Source organism: Ambystoma mexicanum, chromosome 4p, assembly GCF_040938575.1.
Source record: "Ambystoma mexicanum isolate Mex_15411 chromosome 4p, UKY_AmexF1_1, whole genome shotgun sequence".
In the NCBI taxonomy this organism is placed as follows: Eukaryota; Metazoa; Chordata; class Amphibia; order Caudata; family Ambystomatidae; genus Ambystoma; species Ambystoma mexicanum.
In genome coordinates, this window is record NC_090927.1 from 909399698 (window position 1) to 909424189 (window position 24492).

At 46.4% G+C, this 24492-nt stretch overlaps 1 protein-coding gene across 2 annotated transcripts in view; it reads left to right on the top strand.

Annotated features, from left to right (window-relative positions):
- Positions 1 to 24492, top strand: part of LOC138453537 (ubiquitin-conjugating enzyme E2 J1-like) — a 277659-nt gene that overhangs the window by 102610 nt on the left and 150557 nt on the right. For both annotated transcript variants that reach the window (XM_069606503.1, XM_069606504.1), the window contains one exon: positions 23759 to 23888. In XM_069606503.1, the coding sequence (XP_069462604.1) occupies positions 23759 to 23888 (130 nt within the window). The remainder of the gene's footprint in view (positions 1 to 23758; positions 23889 to 24492) is intronic.

The window sequence follows — 24492 nt, forward strand, 5'->3', positions numbered from 1 at the left end:
TCTTCTGTATGCGAGTTTCTTGGAGCATTATTATATCAAACTTTTCTCTGAATAAGAAGAGTTCTGTTTTTTTCCTCTTCACTGGCGTGTTCAGCCCCCTGATATTAAAAGTTAGTATTTTCAGCCCCATTCTGTCCTCTGTTTTTGAAGTTCCTCGGTGGGGGCCTCCTGTGGTTCGCTATGGTGTGCATTTGATCCGGTGGTTGAGTTTATTCCCTCCCAAACTTTCCAAAAAGCTCCCTCCCCTCCCCCTCCCTTCCAACTCCCCCAACAATGTCCCTGAGGAGGGCCCTAGGCCCTATGGTTGCTCTGGCGTTGCGCCTTTGCTCCATGCCCTCAAAAGTCTCAGGGTGGTAGTTCGCAGGGGGTCCTATACCCTGCATGTCGCACGATTCCACGATGGTCCCATGGCCTCGCCGTGCATAGTTTTCGGCTTTTGCCCTCTCTGTTGTTCCAGTAGTCTTGTAGACGCCTTTTCCGGACCTGTCTTGGCTTATTCCCTCCGGGTTCTTGAATCTAGTCTGGGTTGCGTGACTGGAGTCTCGTTCTTCTTTTCACCGTTTGCCACCCCTTCGGCTGTCTTCGTTGTTTTGGGGGTTCCCTAGTTTCTATGGGATCTTGCTCCTTTTCCTGGCATCCCAAGATCCTCAGGCCCTCTTCGCATGTAGTGACGCAGTGTTGTCTTTCTTCCCATGAGAATAGAAGGCCAAAGGGGAATGTCCATTTGTATCGAATTTGTCTTTCCGATAAGATCTTGGTCAGTTGGCCCATTTCTCTTCTTTTTCTGAGCGTGGATTGTGCCAGGTCTTGGAAGAGTAAAATGTCTTTACCGTTCATTCTTATTTGGTCCAGAGTCCTGGCTTCTCTCAATATTCGTTCCTTTTGTGCGTATCTGGTCATGGCCACTAAGACATCACTCTGGTCATGGCCAGGTCCCCTGCCTGTCGGGGGCCTACCCTGTGTATTCTATCGATGAGAATATCTTCACTGGGGTCGTACTTCAGTATGTTCTGGAACACTTGTTGTACCGCAGTGCGGAGATCTTTGTCCTCCACTGTTTCCGGCATATTTTTAATGCGTATGTTTGATCTCCTAGATCTGTTCTCCAAGTCTTCGCATTGAGTTTCGAGTTCCAATGCCAGACGTGTGAGGCAGTCTTGTGCCTCGGCCTGCGAAGTCGCCTCTTCGTCCATGTTCTGGACCGTCCTTTCCAAGTTGTCCGTCCTCTCTTCTAGAGATTGGATGTCCTTTTTTAAATCCTGTACAGCTTGTTTCAGTTCCCCCTTCATGTTGTCAAAATGGGATTGCGTTGAGGCAATATATTGGTCTTGAAGCTCCTTACTTTTTCAAATCCTCTCGTGAGGTCGCCATTTCCGCGCTTACGTCGCGTTCCGCAGGGGTTTTTTCTGGGCTTGAGTGTTTGGCTGCTTGCTTTATTCCCGCGTTTCCTAACCCCCAAATGTGGGTTAGGTCTTGTGTCTGTGAAGACCCTCCTTTGTTTTTGGATATAGCCTGCGACTTCTGCCTGGTCCCGGGTTTGGACATAAGTGGTCTTTTCTTTCTCTAGGCGTTGTCTCGGTATGGTTCCCTCTCCCCGATCTTGGAGCATTTGCAGGGGTCCGCTTGTCCCTTCGCCAAGGCCTGTGTCCCTCTGCACCACCGCTGTTGGGGTGTGGTTTGCCCCGATTCCCTGGGCCGGCTTGGTTCCCCGGTTCTGCTTGGTCGCCCGATGTTGGGGTGTTTTGTATGGGACTGTGGGCCAGTCTATGTGGGGGCCGAGGCGGTCCCCCCGTGACTCTCGTGTCCTTTTCATCCTGTTTTCCCCCAGATTCGATGAGTCGCCTCAGGCCCACCCATTGGGGGGGGAGGGACACGGCTCTGTTTGCTTTTGTGGGCGATTGTTGGAGGGTCCTTCTCATCCCCCTGATGGTCCGCGGGGCGTGCGGGAGGTGCGCAAGGGGGGGGGGGGGCCCTCCCCGTGTATCCCGGGATCTTCTCGCTGCAGCCGCGTACCTGTTTGCTTTGTCCCTATTCGGGGCTCCGGTCTCTGTTGGACTCGAGTGCCGCTTCTGGAGCCACCGTATTCCGACTGCCTCTCACCGCTGCTCGCTCCTGTGTTTCCTTCTGCTGGGCTAGCGGAGGTGCCTTTTCTCCCTCCTGGGCTGCTCCCTCTCACTGGCGGCTTCTCTTACGGCTGTTCCCCTCTTTTCCCGCGTTGAGGCGTCCTCTGGGCCCGTCCGGTCCTCTCCGGCTGCGTCACTCCTGGAGGGGTCCCTCGCCGCTTCCCTCCGGATTTCTCACCGGGGCCTATGCTGCAAGGGTTCTTCTGCCGCCGCCGATCCCGGGCCGGACGCACTTCCCTCGGACGCCTGCCGCAGCGGCCAGTTCCTAGCGGAGCTCCGTGTCGGCGGGAAGCTGGGGTATTTAGGGGCCGCAGTGACGGCTCTGCCGCCTCCGAGGTGTTTCGTTCGGCGAGATAGGAGGGATATAGGAGTCGTCTCGATGGGCTCATCGCCGGCTTTTGTTATTTTCTTTATTGCCGCGGCTCGAGCTGGGGGAAGGAGCTACGCTCACGCACGTCTGCCCGGCTCGGCCGCCATCTTGGAATCTACCTTAATTATCTTTAGTTGTATTTCTAGCATTACTTAGAACCCAAAAGATCCTATTATTACGGTTTGCCTTTTTCTCTGTGTTGGACTTTTTTTCTTAATGTGAAAATCGATAAATACAACATTAAAATGACTGTCTGAGCACTGTGTGATGTGTCCTCCAGCCAACTTAAAATGGCAGAAAGCATTGTAGAGAGTGGAAGGGAATCATCAGGTTTTTCAGAACTTAGTCGCTCTGGGCAGACGAGTCCCTGGTTTTGTTCTCCCGGCACTTCCCTAGTGTAAGGAACTCATGGTGGCAGCAGTAAAGACAAGCACAAGTGATCACAGTTCAAGGGTGTCTATTAAACTGCATGTGCAGGTTGTGAAAACGCCTAATCTAAACCTAAATCTAAGATGGGAGCAAGCTACAACATTCAAATAATAACAAGGCAGTCCTAGTGGCGTCTTGTCAAATAAAAGGGCCTATCCAATCATTGCAACACAAGAAAGAAAGAATTGTTCACAAATGATAAGTCGGGATGTTGTAGCCGGGGTCTCCCTTCCCCATGTTTTGAGCACGGGACAAGGCGGGACTCCTGAGCACAGCACACACTCGGGCTTTCCCAGCATGAGACTGCAGTTCCGTTCCCAGGTATCATGATCTTTGGTGGTTAAGTCTCTTTTCTACAAAAAGTCTCTTCCCCCCTGGGACCTGATGTGTTCAGAAATAACAAAACAAAAGTTCCTCTTCCGTATGTATGTTTGGTGATGGTTTCCACCCCTGGGTCCCTCTCTTCTGGACTCAGACCCTTCTCAAATGTTAGCCTCCCTCTGTCGGATCCACTAAGGTTTTGTATTCAGAAGATTTCACCTGTTGGATTCACCAGTCTCAATGTCTTTTTTAAACAATCCATTGTGGACACCCCCGTCGGGTTTGCTGCTGTTGACACAATGTTCATTGGGGCATCATGCTTCACCCCGTTATGCAGGCATCCCTCAGCCGGGTTCACGTTTGCCAATCGCACAGTTCCTTTTACTTTCTCATGATACATGATTTATTTCCCTTAGCTTTCCAATTACTTGCCGGTCAAAGACTTTCAACACTACCGGGGGTTTTACTCAACCCCTGTATGACTACTTTGACCTTTTCCTTGTGGCTCTGCTACGGCCTTCTGATATTAATAGTTTCAACAATAAGGGGTCTCAGCCAGAGTCTTTCGAGTAAGAACCCACATGGCGCCATACCCCTCTTCAGTTGATCTTTCCCCTGTGGTGTTAACAGTTCTTTGATTGCCCCTTATTTTGCCAATTGCAACCTTCGTTCAACACAGTTCGGTTTCTTATCGGTTCTCCCTCCGACTCACCAGCTGTGATGCACCACAGGGCTTTTCTTGTCTCTGTTGTCAAGGACGGTACAACGGTAGCAAGCGTCTCTTCCTCATCCTGGTTATTATTGTAGGAGGGCTTTGTGTACACTTGACATCTGCTACAGCACACGTCGGCTATTGTTTGCGGTCTTATGATACCTTTCAAGGAGGCTTCACGGGTCTGGGTTGAAAAGGACAAGGTCGCTTGTCGTCCCTTAGGTTCTCAACACTTTTTTCTCCTCCTCATGAACTGCCTTCCGGCAATAGCTAACTCGTGGTGAGGTCTACATTGCTCGTAGTGTGCTCTCATGCTCTACCTTTTATCCCTGTAGGGAAGAGAAAGGGCCGTCCGGTGTGGGGGTTCTGGTCAATTGCCTGACTATGCCTGACCCTTGTGCTGGGACATGGCAGGTAAACGGCTCTGGTGTTAGTCCGTTGTCTTTCGTGGTGTGAGAAAGTGTTCGTGTCGGAAAAGGGGGTGGGGGAGAGCAGAGTTTCTGAGTGGTAGGATGGGGAAAAGGTGTTATAAGAAGGGGATCCGCGTCCCACCCTTTGGTGTCCCACTTCCACCCCTGAGGACCCCCAGCCAGGTCATCCTCCCGCACTGGTCCACCCCCAGGAACTGGATCCAATAGCGGTGGCCGTGTCCTGGCCACCTGGATGACAGATCCCCTGGGACGAGTCAGGTAAACGCCTTTAGGTTTCTCACACTAGGCATTGATCTGTACCAGCTTACGGTGGTAGGGGCAGCTTCTAAAAGGATGTATCTTACTCCCATACTCTGTTTCCTCTTTCCTCTTCTTTTACTCTTATTTGGACCTCTGGATGAACCCACCATCCTACCAGCTGACGCACCCATAGATTGATGGGCTAGACCATTGCTGCCTCTATTACACTCTCAGCCGTCCATATTGGGCCACTTGTTCTCAAATTTTCAAAGCCTCATGCATTCCCATTCAATAAGGTGTAGCTTAGAGGATCTTATCAGAGAGGTTATTCCTCAGTCTGCCATACTTCTGGGGTAAAATAGTCCAGCCAGATTTCTGCAACAGAACATGCGATTTGGGGCTGCACGTTACCCAGTTTGTTGATCTTGGCCCAGCAACCCACTTTGTCCTTAGCATTAAGTGCTTCAAGACATTCTGATTTTCCCTTGTGTGCACTTCCATTTCCAAACTTCCGACATCATTTTTATGAATCTGTAGGATGGCTCTTTTGCAGGTCGCAAAAGCCGAAGAAGAGAGATCCCGTTTAACTAGATCAGAGTCTAGCTCTTTACGTTCATTTTGACTTTGCTATACATATGTCAAAAGTGTACTTATGGGGGTCCTTTTGGTATCATCCTACCCTTCTTGGATAGCTTTTTTAGACATTGGCGAATCGCCAGGTGAATGCACTCCAATGATGAGGGGAACAGACTTAACATTAATACTCTGTGTATAATTCGAAATGGTAGTCTGCATTAGACTGTTACATTTCCGACAAGTATAGTCGTTCCATCTAACCGTTCGTCCCCCTTTGTCGGGTGTCACCATAGCCGTCGCTAAATTCAAATCCCAGAACCCTGATTCAATATAAATTGGGAAGTGCAAATGACGTGGTCCCCCACTGCTGGATCAAATAGCTGGAGTGGGCCACACAATGTCATTAGATCGTCTGAAGCATATACATGGTGAATCCATGACTGGCTAGACACCTTAAACCACGTAAAGGGGTTTATATTCTCCTTGGCCACTTCTAGTTGGACAAGGGACAAACCCCACCTAGGAGCAGGAGCTCCCCCGACACTGCAGGAGCAGTGGTTTATTCCCACCCGATCCTGAAGTTGCACGGAAGGTAAGCCAGCAGGCTTATAGCTATTATCAGCCTGCCAGCTGACTTCACTCTTCCAGTGCGCCGTACCTCAGATGCCGACTGAAATAAATGTGGTATCCTGTAAACTGATTTAGGTATCATCAAAAGAAATATCCAGCGCGACCTCGGTGCATTGCACACTCTGGGTGTACTTTATTCGAGCTGTTACCCTTTACAGCCTGATACAGCCAAGATGGCTGCCGCCGTATTTGCATGACCCACACCTTGTTGTGCCGGTTGCCTGACCACAGTAGCCTGCATGCGGATTGGCTACAACATTCATGTTAAGCCTATCACGAGACGCCGGCAGGCGAGAACGCCGGCCTGCGAACAAAAGCACCAAACTAAGGTGCCTGTCCAGAGTCGCCAGTCGCCGGAGCTAGACACTCTGCCCGAATTTTGACTTTCCTGTTGTCCTACTCGCTGATCGCACTGTATGCCAGTCACTCCCTTCTACAACGTCGCCCCTACGGACACCTGGTCGTTGTGTGGTCCTAGCCACTATTACCCGGTGGTAACCGCTGCCCTTCTACTAATGCCCATATATAACATTTCGTAGAACAATCGTACCTATGTGGATGTGCCTTTCCCCGTTTCTAGTCAATACGTATGGCGCCTATTCTACTACTACGATCGTGCACCTTACCTTTGTTGACTGCAGAGTAATTATCATTATGTGAACAGTGTGCCTTATATTGCTCTGTGCCCCACGAGGTTGTGACTCTCGTGTTTAAATACAGTACTGTATGCACCTCATTGCTATTGGCCAGCATGCCCATTTTTGCTCCGTGCCCTGCGAGGCCGTGATTCGAACACTTAAATACGGAACATTGCAATTTTGCTATTGCCTAGCATGCTCATTTGGTTCTGTGTCCAGCAAAACTGTGACAGTACTGTGTTCACTACATCGCTACTGCCTACCGTGCCTTTTATACTACTGTACAACTATCCTTATGTTGTTTACATGTCCATTAGGGGTGTCACAGTATTAGTTTTATGAGCAGGTGGACTTAACCAATATTAACAAATATTTTCTAAAAGGTCATAAATTGTCAGATTTATCATCACAATCAAAACCAGGCACCCAGGGCCAGAATTGGGCTTTTCAATATACTTTCCACTGAAATGCCACCCCTTGCTTCCACCAAACACAAACACATGTGTGGAGAGGAGGAAGAGGGGGGGCGGGCCCTGCTGCTACTGGCAAAGCAAACTGAATAGCTTTTCTTAAGTGGTCATTTAGGCTTTTCACTCCCCCACAGGGTACTGGTGAAGATGAACATGTTACCATCTTTATAACCTGCATGCCACAGATCAATAGAGGCTGATGTTAGTATACTCTTGTGCGCATACACACACACACACACACACGCACATGCACGCTCACTTTACGTTACAGCCTTTGGTTTACTTGTGAGCCAAAAGGTGTTCAGTAATCACAGACATCTTACCCTTTGGTATGGTAGCAGGGAAATACCCACAGAGATGAGTGAATTTTGCAGTGTGACTTATATGTAAATTCAATGATAGAACCAGGGAAATCCCCCATTGTCATATGTTTAGCAAACATTATCCATTATAAATATATAAACCTCAAAGCCGCCAACCCAAATTAAACCCTTTTCCTTCTTGGCACTGTATTTATTCTTCCTATTGCTAACATACTGATTTTGAGTCAGGCACGTGTGGTTTATGGAATGGCATTAAAAACTGCTCCAACTGAAACTACTTGGCAGATGGCACATCCAACAGTGCAAGACCAAGTCTGCGCAGCACTTGCTTACTGCCGCCTTTCCAAATCAGATTGAAAATCACACTTAACGGTATAAACGGTATACCGGTATAAACAATGTGACGGTTATTATTGTTCAATTAAGTGGTTCACGGTATCTTTAACGGTATACCGTTACATCCCTAATGTCCATTCATGCCTATTTAGCACCACCCATTATATTTGCCTCAGATGATCAGTGCGACTCAACTGTATTCCTGTGTATCCAACCTACCGCTACACGACTGCACGGATTTGGAATCCTTGCCCAGCTATTCTGGTTCTGACCACTGGGGTCCACGACATTCCTTGGTTCAAATAGCCAGCCTACCTTCCAAGTGACAAAATCTTCTATTACCAACGCTGCTTACTACTACTTCACAGCTGACGGCTCTTACTATGAGACCTGTAAAATGAGACGCACTGTGTACTTATGTATCTGAATGCACGTCAAATAAAGGAGCGCCTCTACCTTGGGATACATATTACCGCTAATTCCAACTTGGTATCCAATCGTAGACAGCTCGAATCTTAGCGTCCCTGCCAGTCATAGTGGCATTCCACTTGTACTATGTATGCCCTTACCTATTTGTTGTGATAATTGTTGTGCGCCGTATTGGCTGTTTGCCTACAGGCCAAAGCTGCAGAATCCATACACACAGACCACCGGTATCCAATTATGTCCAACCACACCTTACTAATACCGGGGATTAAACCCACAACGTTCCTGCCCCCGCTCAAGTATGACCGCCTGCCCATGTCCATTGAACCCACTAAATTCTTACCCAAGTTGAAACTCCTCAACATTAACCTTGAGATCAACCGTTTTACCATTAAACCCAGTCCCACCAGAGTTAGAAATAACAGACTTGGCTCCAGATTAACCAGACTATGAGCCACTGACCAGTACCCCAGATATAGTATAGTAAGTCTTCCTACTATTGGGAATAACCATAAATCCAAAGTTAATGCCTCAAATAAAAATAAACTTTCAGGCAACAATCACAGGTCAAAAACTAGTGACACTAACAATAAGAGAGTGAGTCAGAGCAAACCTAGTGCCATTCTGACCAATATCAATACTCCATCCGTCAAGGGTGCACTAATCAACGCCAGCTCACTGGTTGCCCATGCTATAGACATAGCAGACCTGATCACGGCTGAAAACCTGGTCTTCCTAGCAATAACTGAGTCAAGGCTACATGCAGCCGCAGGCCCTGCTCTTTTACTTGCAGTACCTGATTACTACACCATCATAAGAGCAGACAGAGCAGACTCCAGAGTTGGAGGCATTACCTTCATTGCTAAGTCAAACTTAGGTCTGAGAGTAGCCCTAGCGCTGGCTGTCACGTCCTGCAAACTACTTACGGTTAAAATACCTCTCTGTAACTCTCTTACCTTAACTGCCCATTTAATCTATAGACGACCAGGGCCCATTGGCTCCTTCGAGGAAGATATCATCACAATACTATCTGGTAATACTAAAGCTACCTCACAAATACTTACGCTGAGGGATTTCAACCTAGGCTTCAACAACCATTATGACCGACAAGCATTAGCAGTGTCTAATGCCTTTAGTGAACTTGGCTTTACCCAAAGAGTTACACAGCTATCATGGCCACTGGACTGGAAACCCAGTCCTCATCCCCTAAAGGGTCCACCTGGTCCCAGTCCTGGCGCCTTTGGCGCCAGGCTCATAAAGTGTGCTCTGCACACCTTTTCCCCTGGGCATGTGCTATTCCATTCCATCTGACAGCCACTCGCAGCTGGGCGTGGGAAGCTGCACCTGCAGAAGGATTTAGGAGTGGCAGGGTGGAACCATCTAGCAGAGCAAGGGGGCATGGTCGAGACCAGGCTATTTAAGCCTGCCCCGCCTGCAGGCCTAGGCTTTGCGTTATTCTGCCCAAGCACCTTACCTATGTTCCTGAGCAACCATCTCGGCGAAGAATCCATCCTGTTCTCCAACGACCCATCTCGGAGAAACCACTTACCTGTTGTACAGCAAAACCATTGCGGAGAAGCATCTTACCTGCAGAAACAGAAAAAACATTGCAGAGAAGCATCTTACCTGCAGAAACAGAAAAACCATCGCAGAGGCGCACTTACCTGTTTTTTCACCATCAAAACCAGCCGAATCATCGCTGAAGCGCCTCATACCTGCTCGTAGTGACTCCCTTCTTTGACCGCCAGAGCTCACTTACCTGACTCTCTACTGGAGCACCAACTCACCGGTCAGCTTCATCGCGGTCTCTGACTTCTTTCACCGGCGTCAGGTCTGCGCTCCGCAACTCTTCTCAGGACGCCGCCAGACCATCCCTGCAGGAGAAGAAAGAAATGAGGTTAGAAACCTGATTGGGACATTATTCAAGGATGTGCGCCATCGCATCTCGTGCTTACCTTAAGATTCCAACTCGTCATCCTCCTGGGGAACACTTCGAACTCCTGCACCGGCGTAACGGCTCCTCTGGGTCGCCGTCACCTGTAGGAGAGAAAGAGACACAAGAGAACGAACTTAAATCATGTCACATGGAATTAATACTTGTGAACAATAATCAACACGAAAACTCTTACCTTCAAAGTGGTTCGGTCACAGCTGGTCTCAGCCACCACATCAACGGACCAGTGAAGCAACTGGGTCATCATGAAGCGCCCCTGCTGATGAGAAGCAGGATGGAGAGCTCGCCCTCACTAAATACCCGTGAGCCTATATGGGTAAACGCTTACTCACCTCATTTTGGCGGAAAGATCCAAAGAGAGTCACGATACCTCCACCCCCTTCTCATTACCTCTCGTGTTCCCACAGGGGCAGTATCAGCATCCAGAACAGTGTACTGGGCAGCACACGGGGTGAGAATCGATCCAGGGGAGCCGAATCCAGGGAGGGCTCCAACCGTGCCCCAAAGTCCCCGCAGAGACCAGGTGAGCGCAACACCAGCCCACCCTTGAAAAAGGTAGAACTTTAGATTGGGTAGCTGATCTTAACAGCGAAGCTCTAATCACCTCCATTACACCGCAATCTTGGACAGATCACTACCTACTTTCCTTCTCCCTTTCAGCCAATATCCCTACCACCAAAGATAGCCTAATAGTGCCTCCACTCCTCACTAGGAACACTCACTAGGAACAAAAAGAACATCACTGTGGACAAGATCCTACCACATGTAATCCCTACCTAACTCCTTGTCGGACACCATTGATCCAGACACACTAGTAGATGTATACAACACTACAATGACTAAAGCCTTAGACATTATTGTGCCGCTTAAAATGCGTAAAAGCAAACCCAGATCTCACCTGAACTCATGGTTTACACCTCAACCAAAAGCCTTGAGAGCGGAAAAGAAGTCCTCTGGAGACACCACCCTACTGAGGAGAATAAAACTAACCTACTGAGTATCTCAGCCAAATATAAAAAAAGAAATACTACTTACTAAACAGGAAATCTACAACGATGGGATCAACAAAGCGAGTTCAAGTACTAAGGAACTCTTTGTTATCTTAAGAGAAATGGAAGTCCCCATAACCCCCGACGGACCCTCTGGTATACCAATATCCAGAATGCTTTAACCAATAAAATTGCCCTCCTCCAAAACAACATCAGTGACAAAAGAGCGAACTTGGGTATGCACGCCAGAACCCTAGCTCACACCACTAAACCTCTTCAAAGCTTCAGATTTTCTCAAGTCTCTATCCGTGAGGTAGAACACATTATTGCTTCTCTCAAACCTTCAAGGTGCCAGGGAGATAGTTGCCCAGCTCAGATAATTATAGATGCCGCCAGAGACCTGCCGCTCTTTATCTCAAAATAAATCAATGCATCATTCTCATCTGGCACTGTCCCTAGCAATCTTAAGGAGTCATGGGACTTACCTCTCCTAAAAAAAACAATCTCTGGAACCCACGATCCCTACAAATTATAGGCCAATCACAACTGTCGGTTCTTACTAAAGATATTAGATAAAGTAGCCTACCTTCAGATACAGGAGTACCTAGAGACCAATCACCTCTTAGGGGTCTGACAATCTGGCTTTAGGCCACAACCTGGCACCGAAACTGCACTGATTGTTAAGACCCAGATAGAGGAACTCAAAGACAAAGGGAAAACTGCCTTACTACTACTACTTTTAGATTTGTCTACTGCAATTGATATGGTGGACCACAAAGTATTATGTAAACACCTTGCCTCAGCAGCCCACTTCTCCCAGGACGCTATAGCATGGATCCAATCATTTCTGAACAATAGGACCATGAGAGTCTTCTCTCCTTCGGTGGCTGCAGACCCTATCCCAATAACATGTGGAGTGCCTCAAGGCTCTTGTGTTTCACCAGCAATAACATCTTCAAAAAAGCCATTGTTCGACCGTGACCATCTGGGTGTCACCTACACTAATTATGCAGATGACACCCAGTTGCTCCTATCTCTTACCAGAGACTATGATACAGACATGGCCCTAGTGAATAAAATGTATCTAATCATCCAGGCATGGATGGCCTCCCATGGCCCCTGCTTGAATGATAAAACTGAGCTCTTGAAAGTAGGAGCTCTAGCAAACCTCAACAAACTCAGCAACAAATACGCCTTATTCAACATTGACGGGATTAAACATCAAAGTGCTAAAAGAGGTAAAAATACTAGGCTTCTAGCTAGATTCAGCCCTTAATTTAAGTAACAAGTCAACGCGATGGCCTTTGCAACAGCATATACTTGCAAGCTGATAAGGGCCTGTAAACCCTTTCTTTCCAAAGAAAGCTGTACAATCCTAGCCAGAGCCCTCATCCTTTCAAAGTTGGATTATTGCAATGCCCTTTATCTAGGTGCTAGTAAATAAAATCAAAATCCTTCAAAATAATGCACTTAGAACAGCACTAAGCATTTCTAGGATAGAACACATCTCTGAGACGAGGAGACAGAATAAATGGCTCTCCATCAAGGACACAATTCAGCTTAAAACGGTTTCCCTAACCCACAAATGCTTATTCAAGCTGCCCCACTTTACCTTTCCGAGAGAATTGTCAAAACATCCTCATCACGTTCCACTAGGACGCAAACGCGTTCCGTCTTGTAGTGCCCAGATACAAAGTAAAAAAAGCAGGGGGGGGGCAGTTTCCCTGTTTTGGCGGCACAGTATTGGAACGCCCTCCCTCACTGAGATCGGACCAGTCCTTCCCCAACTTTAGGTAAAATACCATAAGCTGGCTTTCGGAAAAAGGACCAATGATATACCTAGGATAGCCTGATTCATTGTCAAATGTGTTCTATGCAGCTCCTGTACGTCTTATCTAATGCCAATGACTGTGAAATGTGCAATTCTGTAATTAACGGTATTATCCTCTGCATTTCTCTGTATATATTGACTGTAACTACTGTAATTCATGCTAATGTATATTTGTAACATTCTGTAATGCGCCCAGATACCCTCGGGTTTGGTGCGCTATATAAATCAATAAACAAGCAGACATGAATGAGTCCTACTCTATTCCTCTTAGCACATTGAGCAAATATTTGGAAGAGGGATAACCGAGTGCTCGTTTAACTTGGCGCCCTCCATGCAGCTTGAATTAAAGTCCCCGCCTACTAAAATAGAATGAGTGAGGCCCTGTTCCAACCTGTCATCCATTAGCAAACCTAAGGCATTTTGTAAACTAACAAGAGAGGAGAAGGATGGATTCCTTTAAATGTTTGCTAAAAGAAGTTTGGTGTTATGTGGTTCAGTAACCAAACCGTCATGAGATCTATTAATGAGATGGACCCTGGCTCCTAGGTTTAAATTCAAGGTAATGACCGATGGCTCCCCGAGTGGCCGGCTTAGTGAGAACATTGTAACCCTCTAAATCAAAGTGTTGAACTGCCATGGTTTCCTGAATCATAATAGCGTGCTCTGTAAAAAAATAAAAAAATCGGAAATAGATAAAATGTTGCTAGGTTTGCCTGACCACACGCCTTCCAAGAGGAAATTGAAAAGGAACTAGGGCTAGGGCAAGGAATTAGCTCATCTCAAACTCGTGAACATTTTAATCGCTGCCCCCAACCACGCCCAATCCTGATGCACAGCTGACGCTGTGCTTTGTTGTGGTAATGTGAGAAACCTGATGGTGTCTCGCCTGCTAGGCCCCGGCGGGGTCTGTCATCAAGGTGGCCAGGACACTGCCATCGCTTTTGGATTCAGTTCCTGGGGGTGGACCAGTGCAGGAGGATCACTTGGATGAGGGTCTTCGGGGAGTGGAAGAGGGTCACCGGACGGCGAGATGCAGTATCCCCTTCCCTGTAATACCTTTCCCCCCATCCTGCCAGGTAGGATACTTAGGAACTTAACCCCCCCCCCCCTTTTCTGACACAAACACTTTCTCACAGACAGCTCACTGTGAGAGAAAACAGACTAACACCTGAGCCGTAAACGAAAGCACTTTGAGCAAGGCAAAGCACACAAGGAAGCAGCAGATCCAAGATGGCAGTTTAATACAAGGTGAAAGGCGGCAAGACCGAAGAGGGTTGCACGTAGGGAAGTGCCCTTGACCTTTTCAGGGAAAGTCTGTTACTTTCATGAGCCTTTGAGAATAAGAAACGTAAGACTCTTAATCAAAGCTGAAGAAACCTGCATTGTGTGTTGGAGGTACTGGGCTCTCCCGTGCCGATAACCAAGGCGGGGAGGAGCGTTTTTAAAAAAACCTTTAATTCTGACAAGGTATCTGAGCATTAAACGGGTGAAATACCATTACACATTTAATGAAACAATAGTAACATGAGCGGTATTGCTGATGAAACGGTTCTATAACTCTTAGTCAGTAAAATCTTTTTAGTTGTCCTCCTCACCGGAGCTTGCTTCTTGGGCTTGTAGATATGCTCTGAATGGGGCCCATATATCCTTAGGTCTGGAATGGGACTGTATAGCTTGCACATACATCTCCTCGTATTCATGTGTGATGGCCAACTGTCCGAGCCATGCTTTATGTGTGTGGCGGGGTGGATTTCCATTTTAGGAGTATTTGTCTCTTGGCAACTGCTCCTGCCACTGCAAAATAGTCTGCGTAACTTGGTTGTCAACTTTCCAATATCTCCAAATAAGTATTTTTGTGGGGTTGCCGGTATATGTATCTTCAGTATGTTGCTCATTTTCTCTGCTACCTCAGCCCAGAACTGATGTATCGGAGGGCAGCTCCAATACATGTGCAATGCATCTGCTTCTGTTGTTCCACATTTGGGGCACTCTGGTTGTTTGGTGAGGTCGAATTTGGCCCTTCTTTTTGGGGTGATGTGTAGTTGTGTCAGGATCTTGTATTGTATCAGACGGAAGTTAGTGTTAATAGAAATATTCTTAGTATACCTGCAGTAATGAGTCCATTGGTGCTCACTAATCTGAGTATCCAATACTTTCTCCCACTTGGTTTTCATTGTGTTAATTGAGGGGGTATGGGCTTGGATTTTTTTGTATAATTCAGAGACACCACTGTTGAATCCTTCTGGCGTAGGAACATCTGAGAGGAACTGGTGTATTGAAGGCTCCACCGGGAATGATGGCCACAGTTTTCTGCAAGCTGCTTTCAGCCGCTGATACTGTAGTGTTGGGATCAGACCACTACCTGTCCTTGCCTGTAGCTCTGGGATTGTGATGAATTGACCTTCAGGAAAAAAGGTCGCCCTGCCTGGCTCCTCGCTCTGGATCCCAATGGTTCTGCATAGTGCAAACTAGGGTTGGTTCAAGAGCAGGATAAAACCACATCGGGATGTGCGGCCAGTAGGGTGTGTCACATTGAACTCTTTTCAGGATCTGCATCCAAGCTCGTACCGTAGTTGACAGTGGGTCTGCAATCGTCTTCTCTTCTTTGACTTTTGTGAAAGGCATACCTTGTAGGTTGTTTGGAGAGGCAGCAAACTCTTCAGCAAGTATATGAGCGTATTGTTTGGTGCCCTGGAACCAGAATCTAGCGAACTGGGCTTGCGCTGCATAGTAATAAAGTAGATAGTCCGGCGCCGCCAGGCCCCCCCTCCCCCCTGTGTCATAGTGCTCACATAACTTGGCCCAGCCGGCTCTCGGCGTGACTCCCCGCCCCTCCCCCCATACGAAGTGCATACTGCATCTCTGCAGATCTTTGAAGAATTTGTGGCCTGGCCATATGGGAATTCCACTAAAAAGGTATAACAATTTAGGGACAATAATCATTTTCAATATTGATATCCGGCCATACATGGACAGAGGAAGCTTCGCCCAGAGGTTAAGTTTGGCCTCTATTTGTGTCAGTAATGGTCCATAATTGTTTGCATATAATGTACTTTTATCTGTGGCTAGAATAATTCCCAAATATCTAGCAGTAGTAAGTGACCACCGGAACTGCATCATTGATTCTGTGAGACTGCTTTAGTTAGAGGTATTATTTCAGATTTGCTCTGATTTATTTTGTACCCAGAGTACGATGCGAAATCTGCAATGTCATTCATAATCGGAGGATGGTGTCTCTGGTTCCCTAATATATAGCATTGTATCATCTGCGTATAGTGAGATGAATTGGGGTTTACCCATGATGCGTATTCCCCTCCAGCCATGTTTGGTTTGCAGAAAAGCTGCCATACCCTCTATTGTAAGAGCAAATATTAACGGGGATAGAGGGCACCCTTGTCTCGTACCTCTCTGCAGCTGAAAGGTGTTGGAGACAGTTGTGTTGGTTCTGACTTTGGAGCTGGGGTTACAATATAGTGTCTGTATACTTCTGATAAATCCTGGGCCAAATCCCATTTTTTTGCAGGATTGCGTACATGAATCTCCAAGAAATAGAATCAAACACCTTCTCTGCATCAAGAGTTACTGCAACAGTCTTTTTCTGGGGATCCATCTGTGATGAAATAGCAAAGAATCTGCGGAGATTCAGAGCAGTGGAACGGAACGGGATTGATCCGGGTGAATTAATTTACTCATGTATGGGTTCAATTTGTTGGCAATAGCTTTGGCAATAATCTTTGCATCCACATTAATGAGGGATAGGGGCCTGTAGGAGGAAGGGTCGTGGGGCGGTTTATGCGGTTTCAGCAGAACTGTGATTATGGCCTCTCGCAAAGTCGATGGTAATGTTCCCCTCTCCATCGATTCTTCCCAAACTTTCAAAATTCTTGGTGCTAACTCTGGGATAAATGTTTTGTAAAAATCCGTCATAATGCCGTCTGCTCCTGGTGCTTTGCCCATCTTCAGGTCTTTAATGGCTTGTGTAATGTCTTCTTCAGAGAGTGACACGTCCAGGGCCAATCTGTCCTCCTCAGCGAGCCGTGGAAGTGAGTAGGAGTCCCAGTGTTGTTGTAACTCCTCGGGCGTCTTCTGGTCTTTGTTCCGGTATAGTTCCTTGTAGTACCTGAGGAACACTCCATTTAATTCTATCTGGCCCGTAAGGGCTGCCCCATGTTTGTCTATAATGTTGGTTATTTGCTCTTGGTCCCTTTCCGACCTAAGTAGGTAGGCTAGAAGTTTTCCCGATTTGTTACTCTCTCCATATTTTCTGGCTCTGACTGGGTTCATCATATAATGCACCTATTGGTCTGAAAGCTTGTTGTATGCTTCCGTGGCTGCACGTAGAAGTTCCAGTGTGCTCTGTCCCGGGGTTTTGATATATGCTTCTTCAGCCTCCTTTATGTGGGTTTCAGCATGGGTCAGATTTGTTCCAATGTCCTGCAATCTACCATGTACCCTAGCAATCGGTATACCTCTCAACCATGCTTTAAATGTTTCCCATACTGTAGAAAAAGATTGCACAGAACCTTCATTTTACTTAAAATAAATTGCTATTTCCGTACGGAGTGTCTCCACCAGTTCTTCATCTTGAAGGATTCGCGGCAGCATCTTCCACATTCGTGGGGCCCATGAGGTAGGGTCCAGTAGAATATATCGAATGACTGGGGAGTGGTCTGAAAGGGTACATGGCAGTATAGTGCATTCCTTAGTGTTTTGGATACAGTTCGTGGAGCACAGCCAATAGTCTATGCGGGAGCTTGACCCATGCACGTACGAGTGGAATGTGTACTCCTTCTTTGTGAGGGTGAAGGACCCTCCACATATCAGATGGTGGTATTAGTCGCATAGCCAGCTTGATGGTGGTTGCTGCCTTAGTCTCCTTCCGATTTCCCGTGGTAGTTCTGTCCATCCCAGGGTCTAGGATGGTATTGAAGTCCCCACCCCAAATTATTTTCTCCTCACCTACTGGTAATATTAGCGTCAGAATCTGTTGGTAAAATTCGGGCTGTCCACATTGGGACCATAGGTGTTGAGGAGTATGGGGAGGAGCGTTTGCTGCTGTGGTGCTGTGCTTGACTCATACAACAAAGCTGCTACCAGACTGGTCTGTGTTGAAGCCAAGGTTGCAAGCGGCCACATTGTAGAGAGAAAACTGAAGAGAACGGTGTGTGATGCGTATCTGACAAGCGACGCAAATATAATTAAAGATCAGATGAATGACTGAACCTATCAAGATATGATATTGTAGACAGGGGTCCTGCGCCACGTGGGTTCTCGTTCGAAGGTCTCGGTTGGGTATCCAACTAAAAGGTGCAAATGTAAAAAAGGAATTGTGAAATCAAAGTGGTCCTGCAGCGGGTCAAGCTAAACCCTGTGCGCATTCGAAAGTTTTCAATAGTTGATGCTAACTGAAATTGGTCTGAACCCAGCTAAGGTAGATTAATTGTATTAAGAAGGGGATCTGAGCCCGGTTGAGGGGGATCTGCGGTGAACCATGAGTCACCCGAGGAAGAATATTCTTCGAACATTGTGAAAGAGGATCTGAGCCCTGAAGAGGGGGATCCAGAGTGACCATCATTATATTAAAGGGATCTGAGCCCGTCTGAGAGGGATCCAGGATGAATATTGATTCACCTGAATTGAGTACTTGTGAAAATTTGAAAGAGGAAAATAACTTATTGGTTGTTTTGTAGCATCAGGCTCTCTGCAGGACGAGCCTTTGATAAGTGAAAGAGACTTGGGCATGACAGGCCTTGATGCTAATGATTGAACTGTATCCTCGTGTATCCGCGTGTATCCTAACGAAGCCAGAAAGTGTGCTACGCTTCAGTGAGCCACCTTGTCCCATGCTGTAAACGTGGGGAAGGGATGCCAATGGCCTGAACAGCCTGACATATCATTTTGTGAACAGTTCTTTCTTTTTGCTAACACTGTTCCCACACTATTTGTATTTAGAGGTAAGGATTGGCAATAGGTTTATTAGTATAGGCCCTTTTATTTTGACAAGACACCACTAGGACTGCTTCATTTTTTGATGGACGTAGGTTTCTCCCATCCGTAGATTTAGGATTAGATGGGCGTTTTTCAAACCCTTTTTGAAGTTCAATAAACACCCTTGAACTATGGACGCGTGTCTCTCTTACTGCTGATACCATGCCTTCCTTACAGTATTGATGGACAAATTGGCCGGGGCGACTACTGTTGAAGCTGTGACCACTAATCTCTTCTTTGGTAGACAATGATTAGAGAATGTAGGTCATGGATCCCAAAGTTGGTTGTTCATCGAAGACCATTCGAGCTAGTAAAGGTGAAAACAAGTAGCTAATCGATCGATCCCTCCGTCTTCAGCTAGGTCAACATAGTGAATGTCTACTGAATGTATTAATCTCAGCAACGGTATCTTTGCCAGGTCATCTGCTGGGATCCATTCAATGATGACTGAGACCTGTTTGTTTGTTCTTATTATTGGCCATGTTAGGACTGATTTTCTATACTCCGGCCTGGTGGACATATGTATATAAGGCCATCCTATATCGTGATGGGGACAGCTCTGGGGAGCTGTAGCCAAACCTGTATGGGTAGCAGTGACAGGCGGTCTAGGCTAAGTTCTTCAGATGTACTGAGCTTGTAAAGGGTGCACAATGAGTTCACACAATGGGAGCAACAAATTACACTTAGACAGGATGTATACAAATAGTTATTATTTATTGGCCAAAACACACTATAACAAAATGACTACTGGCAAGTACAGTTATCTCAACACTAGAAAAATAGACACATATACATTCATTTATTATAGGGCACAATACATATCGCAAACTCCTGCAAAGGAAAGGTAAGATTAGTATTATGCACTTAAGCTCCACAGAGAATGATCCTTTACTTAAATTGTCCAAGACGAAGTTGTCTGGGGCTTTTTGCCCAATAGTTTAGGTAAAAAGTTAGTTCCACAGAATCTTTGAAGCAGGAAAAAATGCAGGTAAGGTCTCTGGGGTCCAGTGAAGGGTTCTTGGGGTTAGAGTAAAAGTTAAACTAGCTAATGGAAGTAGCCCCAACTTTCAGAAGTCTTGCACAAGCAAGAAATGGCAAAGCCAAAGGTGTTACAGCAAAGTTTATTATAAGCCCGTTGACATATAATGGGAGCATAGGGGTAGGTAAGAAGCTCTGTAACTTACCCACCATACTCCGATTCCTCCCCAGACTTGGCAGAACAAAGGAAGCGGGTCTTAGGTTGCTTTTCCCATCAAAAGTCGCAGTCCTTGATTCGCAGGGGTTGCAGGTTCTAGCTGATCTCTGGTTGGTGTCTTTCACTGTTGCAAGGACTCTTGAATGATGCATCAAAACTCGATGCAGAACCCCCCTCAGGACTGGATTTGGGTTAGTAAGCGATTTCAGAGTGGTTACCGCAGCACGGCCGCACAAAGGGACTCAACCGCTGTGGTCGGCCTTTCTCTCCTATCTCGGTTCCCCTTGGTGCTAGGGGGCCAACATTCTGCAGAGGTTAGTCTCGTAGGGCCAGCTGAGGATCCTCCAAGTTCCAGGTCGAAACTCCGGCGGAAGCACGGTAGCCTCAATTCAGAGCATCTGGGGAACTTCTGAGGGCTCTTTGGCAGGGAACCGAGCAGACGTCGGGAATGGATGGTCACTCCACTCCAAGAGTCGCAGCTCGTTTGCAGGACTGCGTAAGATCACGAGCAAGAATGGGCTCATCCAGGACAGCAGCAGAAGTTGGTTGCCATTACTCCGTCAGTTAGGTCTCTCAGCTGGATCAGATTCTTGGCTCCTTCAGGTTTCTCCAGGGTCTCTGAAGAATGGATGCAGGGGTCCTCTTCTTATCTTTAAAGCCAGGAAAGAGCTGCTTTCCTCACTAGCCAATAGTAGGACTAGCCCACACACACACACCCCAGCAGTCGAACATTCATGCATACCACTTGGACACACCGAAACCGATTTGCGGATTGGGACCAGAAAGTCCCAACCCAAATCCTACCAGCAAACACACACAGCCCTCCAGTAGCCCGCCAAAAGATTCTGCTTTCTCTGGCACTGGAAGTCCTTATAAGGATTTTCCCGGCCTATCAGGCCAGGAAGAAGGCTAAAGAACAAGATGGCAAAAGGACAAGTGAAAAATCTCTTGGCACGCCATGTTTGACCAGTAGCCACAGTTAGTGGCCAAACGCGGTACACGTTTAGCACACCTAGAGTAAGCACAAATCCTCCGAGTGTTAGTCTAGGGCAAAACAAAAATGTGCTGCTTTGTACAATGATAAAATTTTACCACAAGTGATACAAAAGTAGTAACACAGTAACACGACTAAGGGAAACAAGGTTTCCCAATACTGACAGCCTGAAGGACATGTCAGTTTCCCCAGGAGATATGAGCAAAAGCCAGTGCAGTGAAGCTTAAGGCTTCTCTGCACTGTAAAAAGTACATGTCAGATTAAAAAATAAAAGCAAAAGATTTGGGGGTTCCATAAAGCTGGAATGAAAGGTGCAGTAAAGAGAAATCTTTCCTAACAGGCCCACATTGTGAAGGCAAACAGTCTGTTGATGTGTATGAGTCAAGATTTGTTTTCAATGCCTCCATTAACGTTCTCTGACTGCTGGGCTGCAAACACTGTTTGTACTTGGCGCCAAGTTAATGGACAGATTCTTAATGGCTGCGCTTTGGACTGGGACATTGTCACAAATAACTATGTCACAAGGGAGATGTACAGGATCAGAAGCTGCATCTTTAGTTGGCCTCAGGTACGTGGCCATGTTTGTCTGATTATTGGACAAGGTACAACTTCAGAGGCTAACTTGAACCCCTCCGCTTCTGGTCCCGGTAAGGAAGTTGCTGCAGTAATAGGTACTTCTGTCACCTGAGTATTCAGGTCAATAACTTCTCCTTCAACGGGTAAAGACCGCAGACATTTCAGGGATGATTTACGTTTGTTCAAATTAAGGGCCGGCAGATATTTTTATTTTCTTTTGTGTCTGATGTTGTTTTTTCCAAGTTTTGCTTTTCTGGATTCCAAAGACCCTAGGAGGAATTGAATTATCAATTACAGTGACGCTCTCCTCTACTGCAAACTCAAACAACATTGGGGAAATGCTTAATCTAGTTTGATGATCAAGCAAAGGTGTCGGGCGATTAGGAGTTTGGCTTTGTGGTGAACCAAATGAGATTGCTCTCAGGGCATTAGGAGGACTGGAGACAGGAGACCGTTCCAAGTCCTCCTGTGGCCCTGCATGCTGTTTTTCTGCCTGTGACCCACATCCACTTGCCAAAAGATCCAATACTTTTTATGTTTTATGTTCCACCACAGCAATTTTCCCCACATTATCTTGCACCAAATCCTTGATGTTATCGTACAGGCATAACAAGGATTCTAGCACTAAGTGAAGGGACGATATAGAAGCGGGCCCCAAGGAATCCAAGTTGGGCAGGATAGTTGATGATCTTCTGGATTGTATATTCATTGGGGTAAAATAGTCTGTCGGCGCACAAGGATCTATATATGTTGGCACGTCAAGCTGTATAAAAGCCCCCTCCTGTGTGTGGATATGAGCCTCGTTCCTCAGGCCAGGTAAAACTGCGGTAACAGGAGTATCTGTATTGCTTATTATGTCACCCATGTGCCTACAAAGGCGTAAAAACAATTTGTCCAGAACAATCGTCAAATTCGGCTGCGTAGCAAAGTCCTCACCGGTATGCCCAGTCATTAATAACTTTGGTGCATTGTGGAGACCCGGTAAACCTGTTTTGCTCCCAGTTTGCCTTCTCCTTTTCATCTATAATTGGGGAAGCAAATATTCTGGCAGCTTTTTGTGACACTTTTTTTAAATTAGTAGTTTGCCTCCACCTCCATCAGTTGGCAAAATAAGGTAATTTTTGCTTGTTTCGTAGATTTTTTTTTTCCAAACTTTATTTATTGATGGTCTTGACTGATACAAATAGAACACTCCATCACAATATCATGTATGGTGCATTACCGATAACTTGACATAACTACATTTACACACACATTCCAGGTTCGGGGGAAGTTTCATCATCCGATATCATTTCACATAGGTACATCCTGAACGAGGCCCAAATGTCTTTGGGGCGACCGGCCCTTGGCAGTGTTAATACATATTGCTCCTCGCATTCTTTAACAAATGTCAATTCCTGAAGGAAGTGTTCTATCTGCGGTGAAGAGAAGGGTTTTTCCAGTTTTGTAATATGTATTTTTTAGCTATTATACAAGAAACATTAAAAAGTCTTCTGGTCTCCGACATCTTTCCAATATCACCAAACAAATATTTTTGTGGGGCTAGAGAGGCTGGCATTTGTGTTATCTTCTCAATAATGTCTGCCACTCCCCCTCCCCCCAGAATGGGCAACATGCTTTGCTTATAGGAACGCTATTCCTGGCTTTTCAAGTGCGGTTTTCTACCCTGGGGCTTTCAACAACAATAACAGTTTGAGTTTTAAAGGTGCCTTGTATACAAAGCTGAACATCAGCAAGTCTGCATTTTGCTTTTTCTATTATGGGATATGGGTCTGGCGAGGTGACCTTTTAGGATCCCTAGCAAGGGGAGGGAATCCATACAGAGTCCTCCTGTGAGTGTCCCCCCCCCCCCCGCCCCTGTGATGGGGCAAATTATGATGACGTGGGGCTTTTGAGTCGCCAACTAGCAGTGGCCATAACGAGGCAGTGGAATTTGTCAAATAACTATCAATTGTCTGGATGGAAGCACCTTATTTCTTATTTTGCTACAGTTTGCAACAGGTGCATCCGTTTTTATCCTTGATTTGCACCCAAACTTATGGAAGCTTTTTCTATGTGCCCTTTTCTCAAAATAAGCCCTTAGTCTCAATTTCCTTTAATTTTAGAATATAGATTTTATTATTTTATAAGCAGGCACATTTCACTCTACCTACTTGTACCAACATTTTACTCTCTTAATTATGTTTATATTCTTCTTGATCACTAGGTCCCAGGACTTCTGCTGTGAAGGATGTGGAATGAACATGAAGGAAACCCTGCTTCCATTGTCTTTGGACAGCCAGTCGATCCAAGCAGACCGAGAGGCCAAAGAACTTGCAAGGCAAATCAGTTTTAAGGTAAATGCAGAAATAGAGGGGAGAAGAGGGTGCAAACTGTTTCAGACAATCTGCCCCATGATGTATGGTTCTCTTGTGATCGAAGTTGTGTAGTATTCCTGAGCTTAATACAAGTCAACAAAAATCACACCTAAGATGGACAATGTGTGATCTTTCTGGCTTGTGGAAAGGATGAGCCCTCCTGCTTCCCACACTCTCTCAATTGCAATTTTATAGCACTTTCTGGTTTGGAATGAACTCCCAGGTAGATGCGAGTGCTACTAGGAGTTTGCGGACTCGGAACTCATGGAAGGCCTAACTCCTTCCTATCCCAAAAGGAACGCAGGTCCAGACAGACGGCAAGTTCCAACTGTGGTTTATTACGGGCCAAAACCAACAGGGATCAGATCAAGGAACACGCTCCTGGAACCTCTTGGTGATCTCTGGCTCGCAGGCCAATTTTTTAGTGTGATGAAGTCATCATGACATCACAATCTGGGCCCTTCTCCAGCAAACCTATCGGGCCAAACGATTGGACGTTGAGTGGTAGTTCCCATATAGCAACCCGTATATGCGTTAGTTAACTGGCGGGTCGGGTGTCAGGCCTGGCCCATCCCAGTATTGC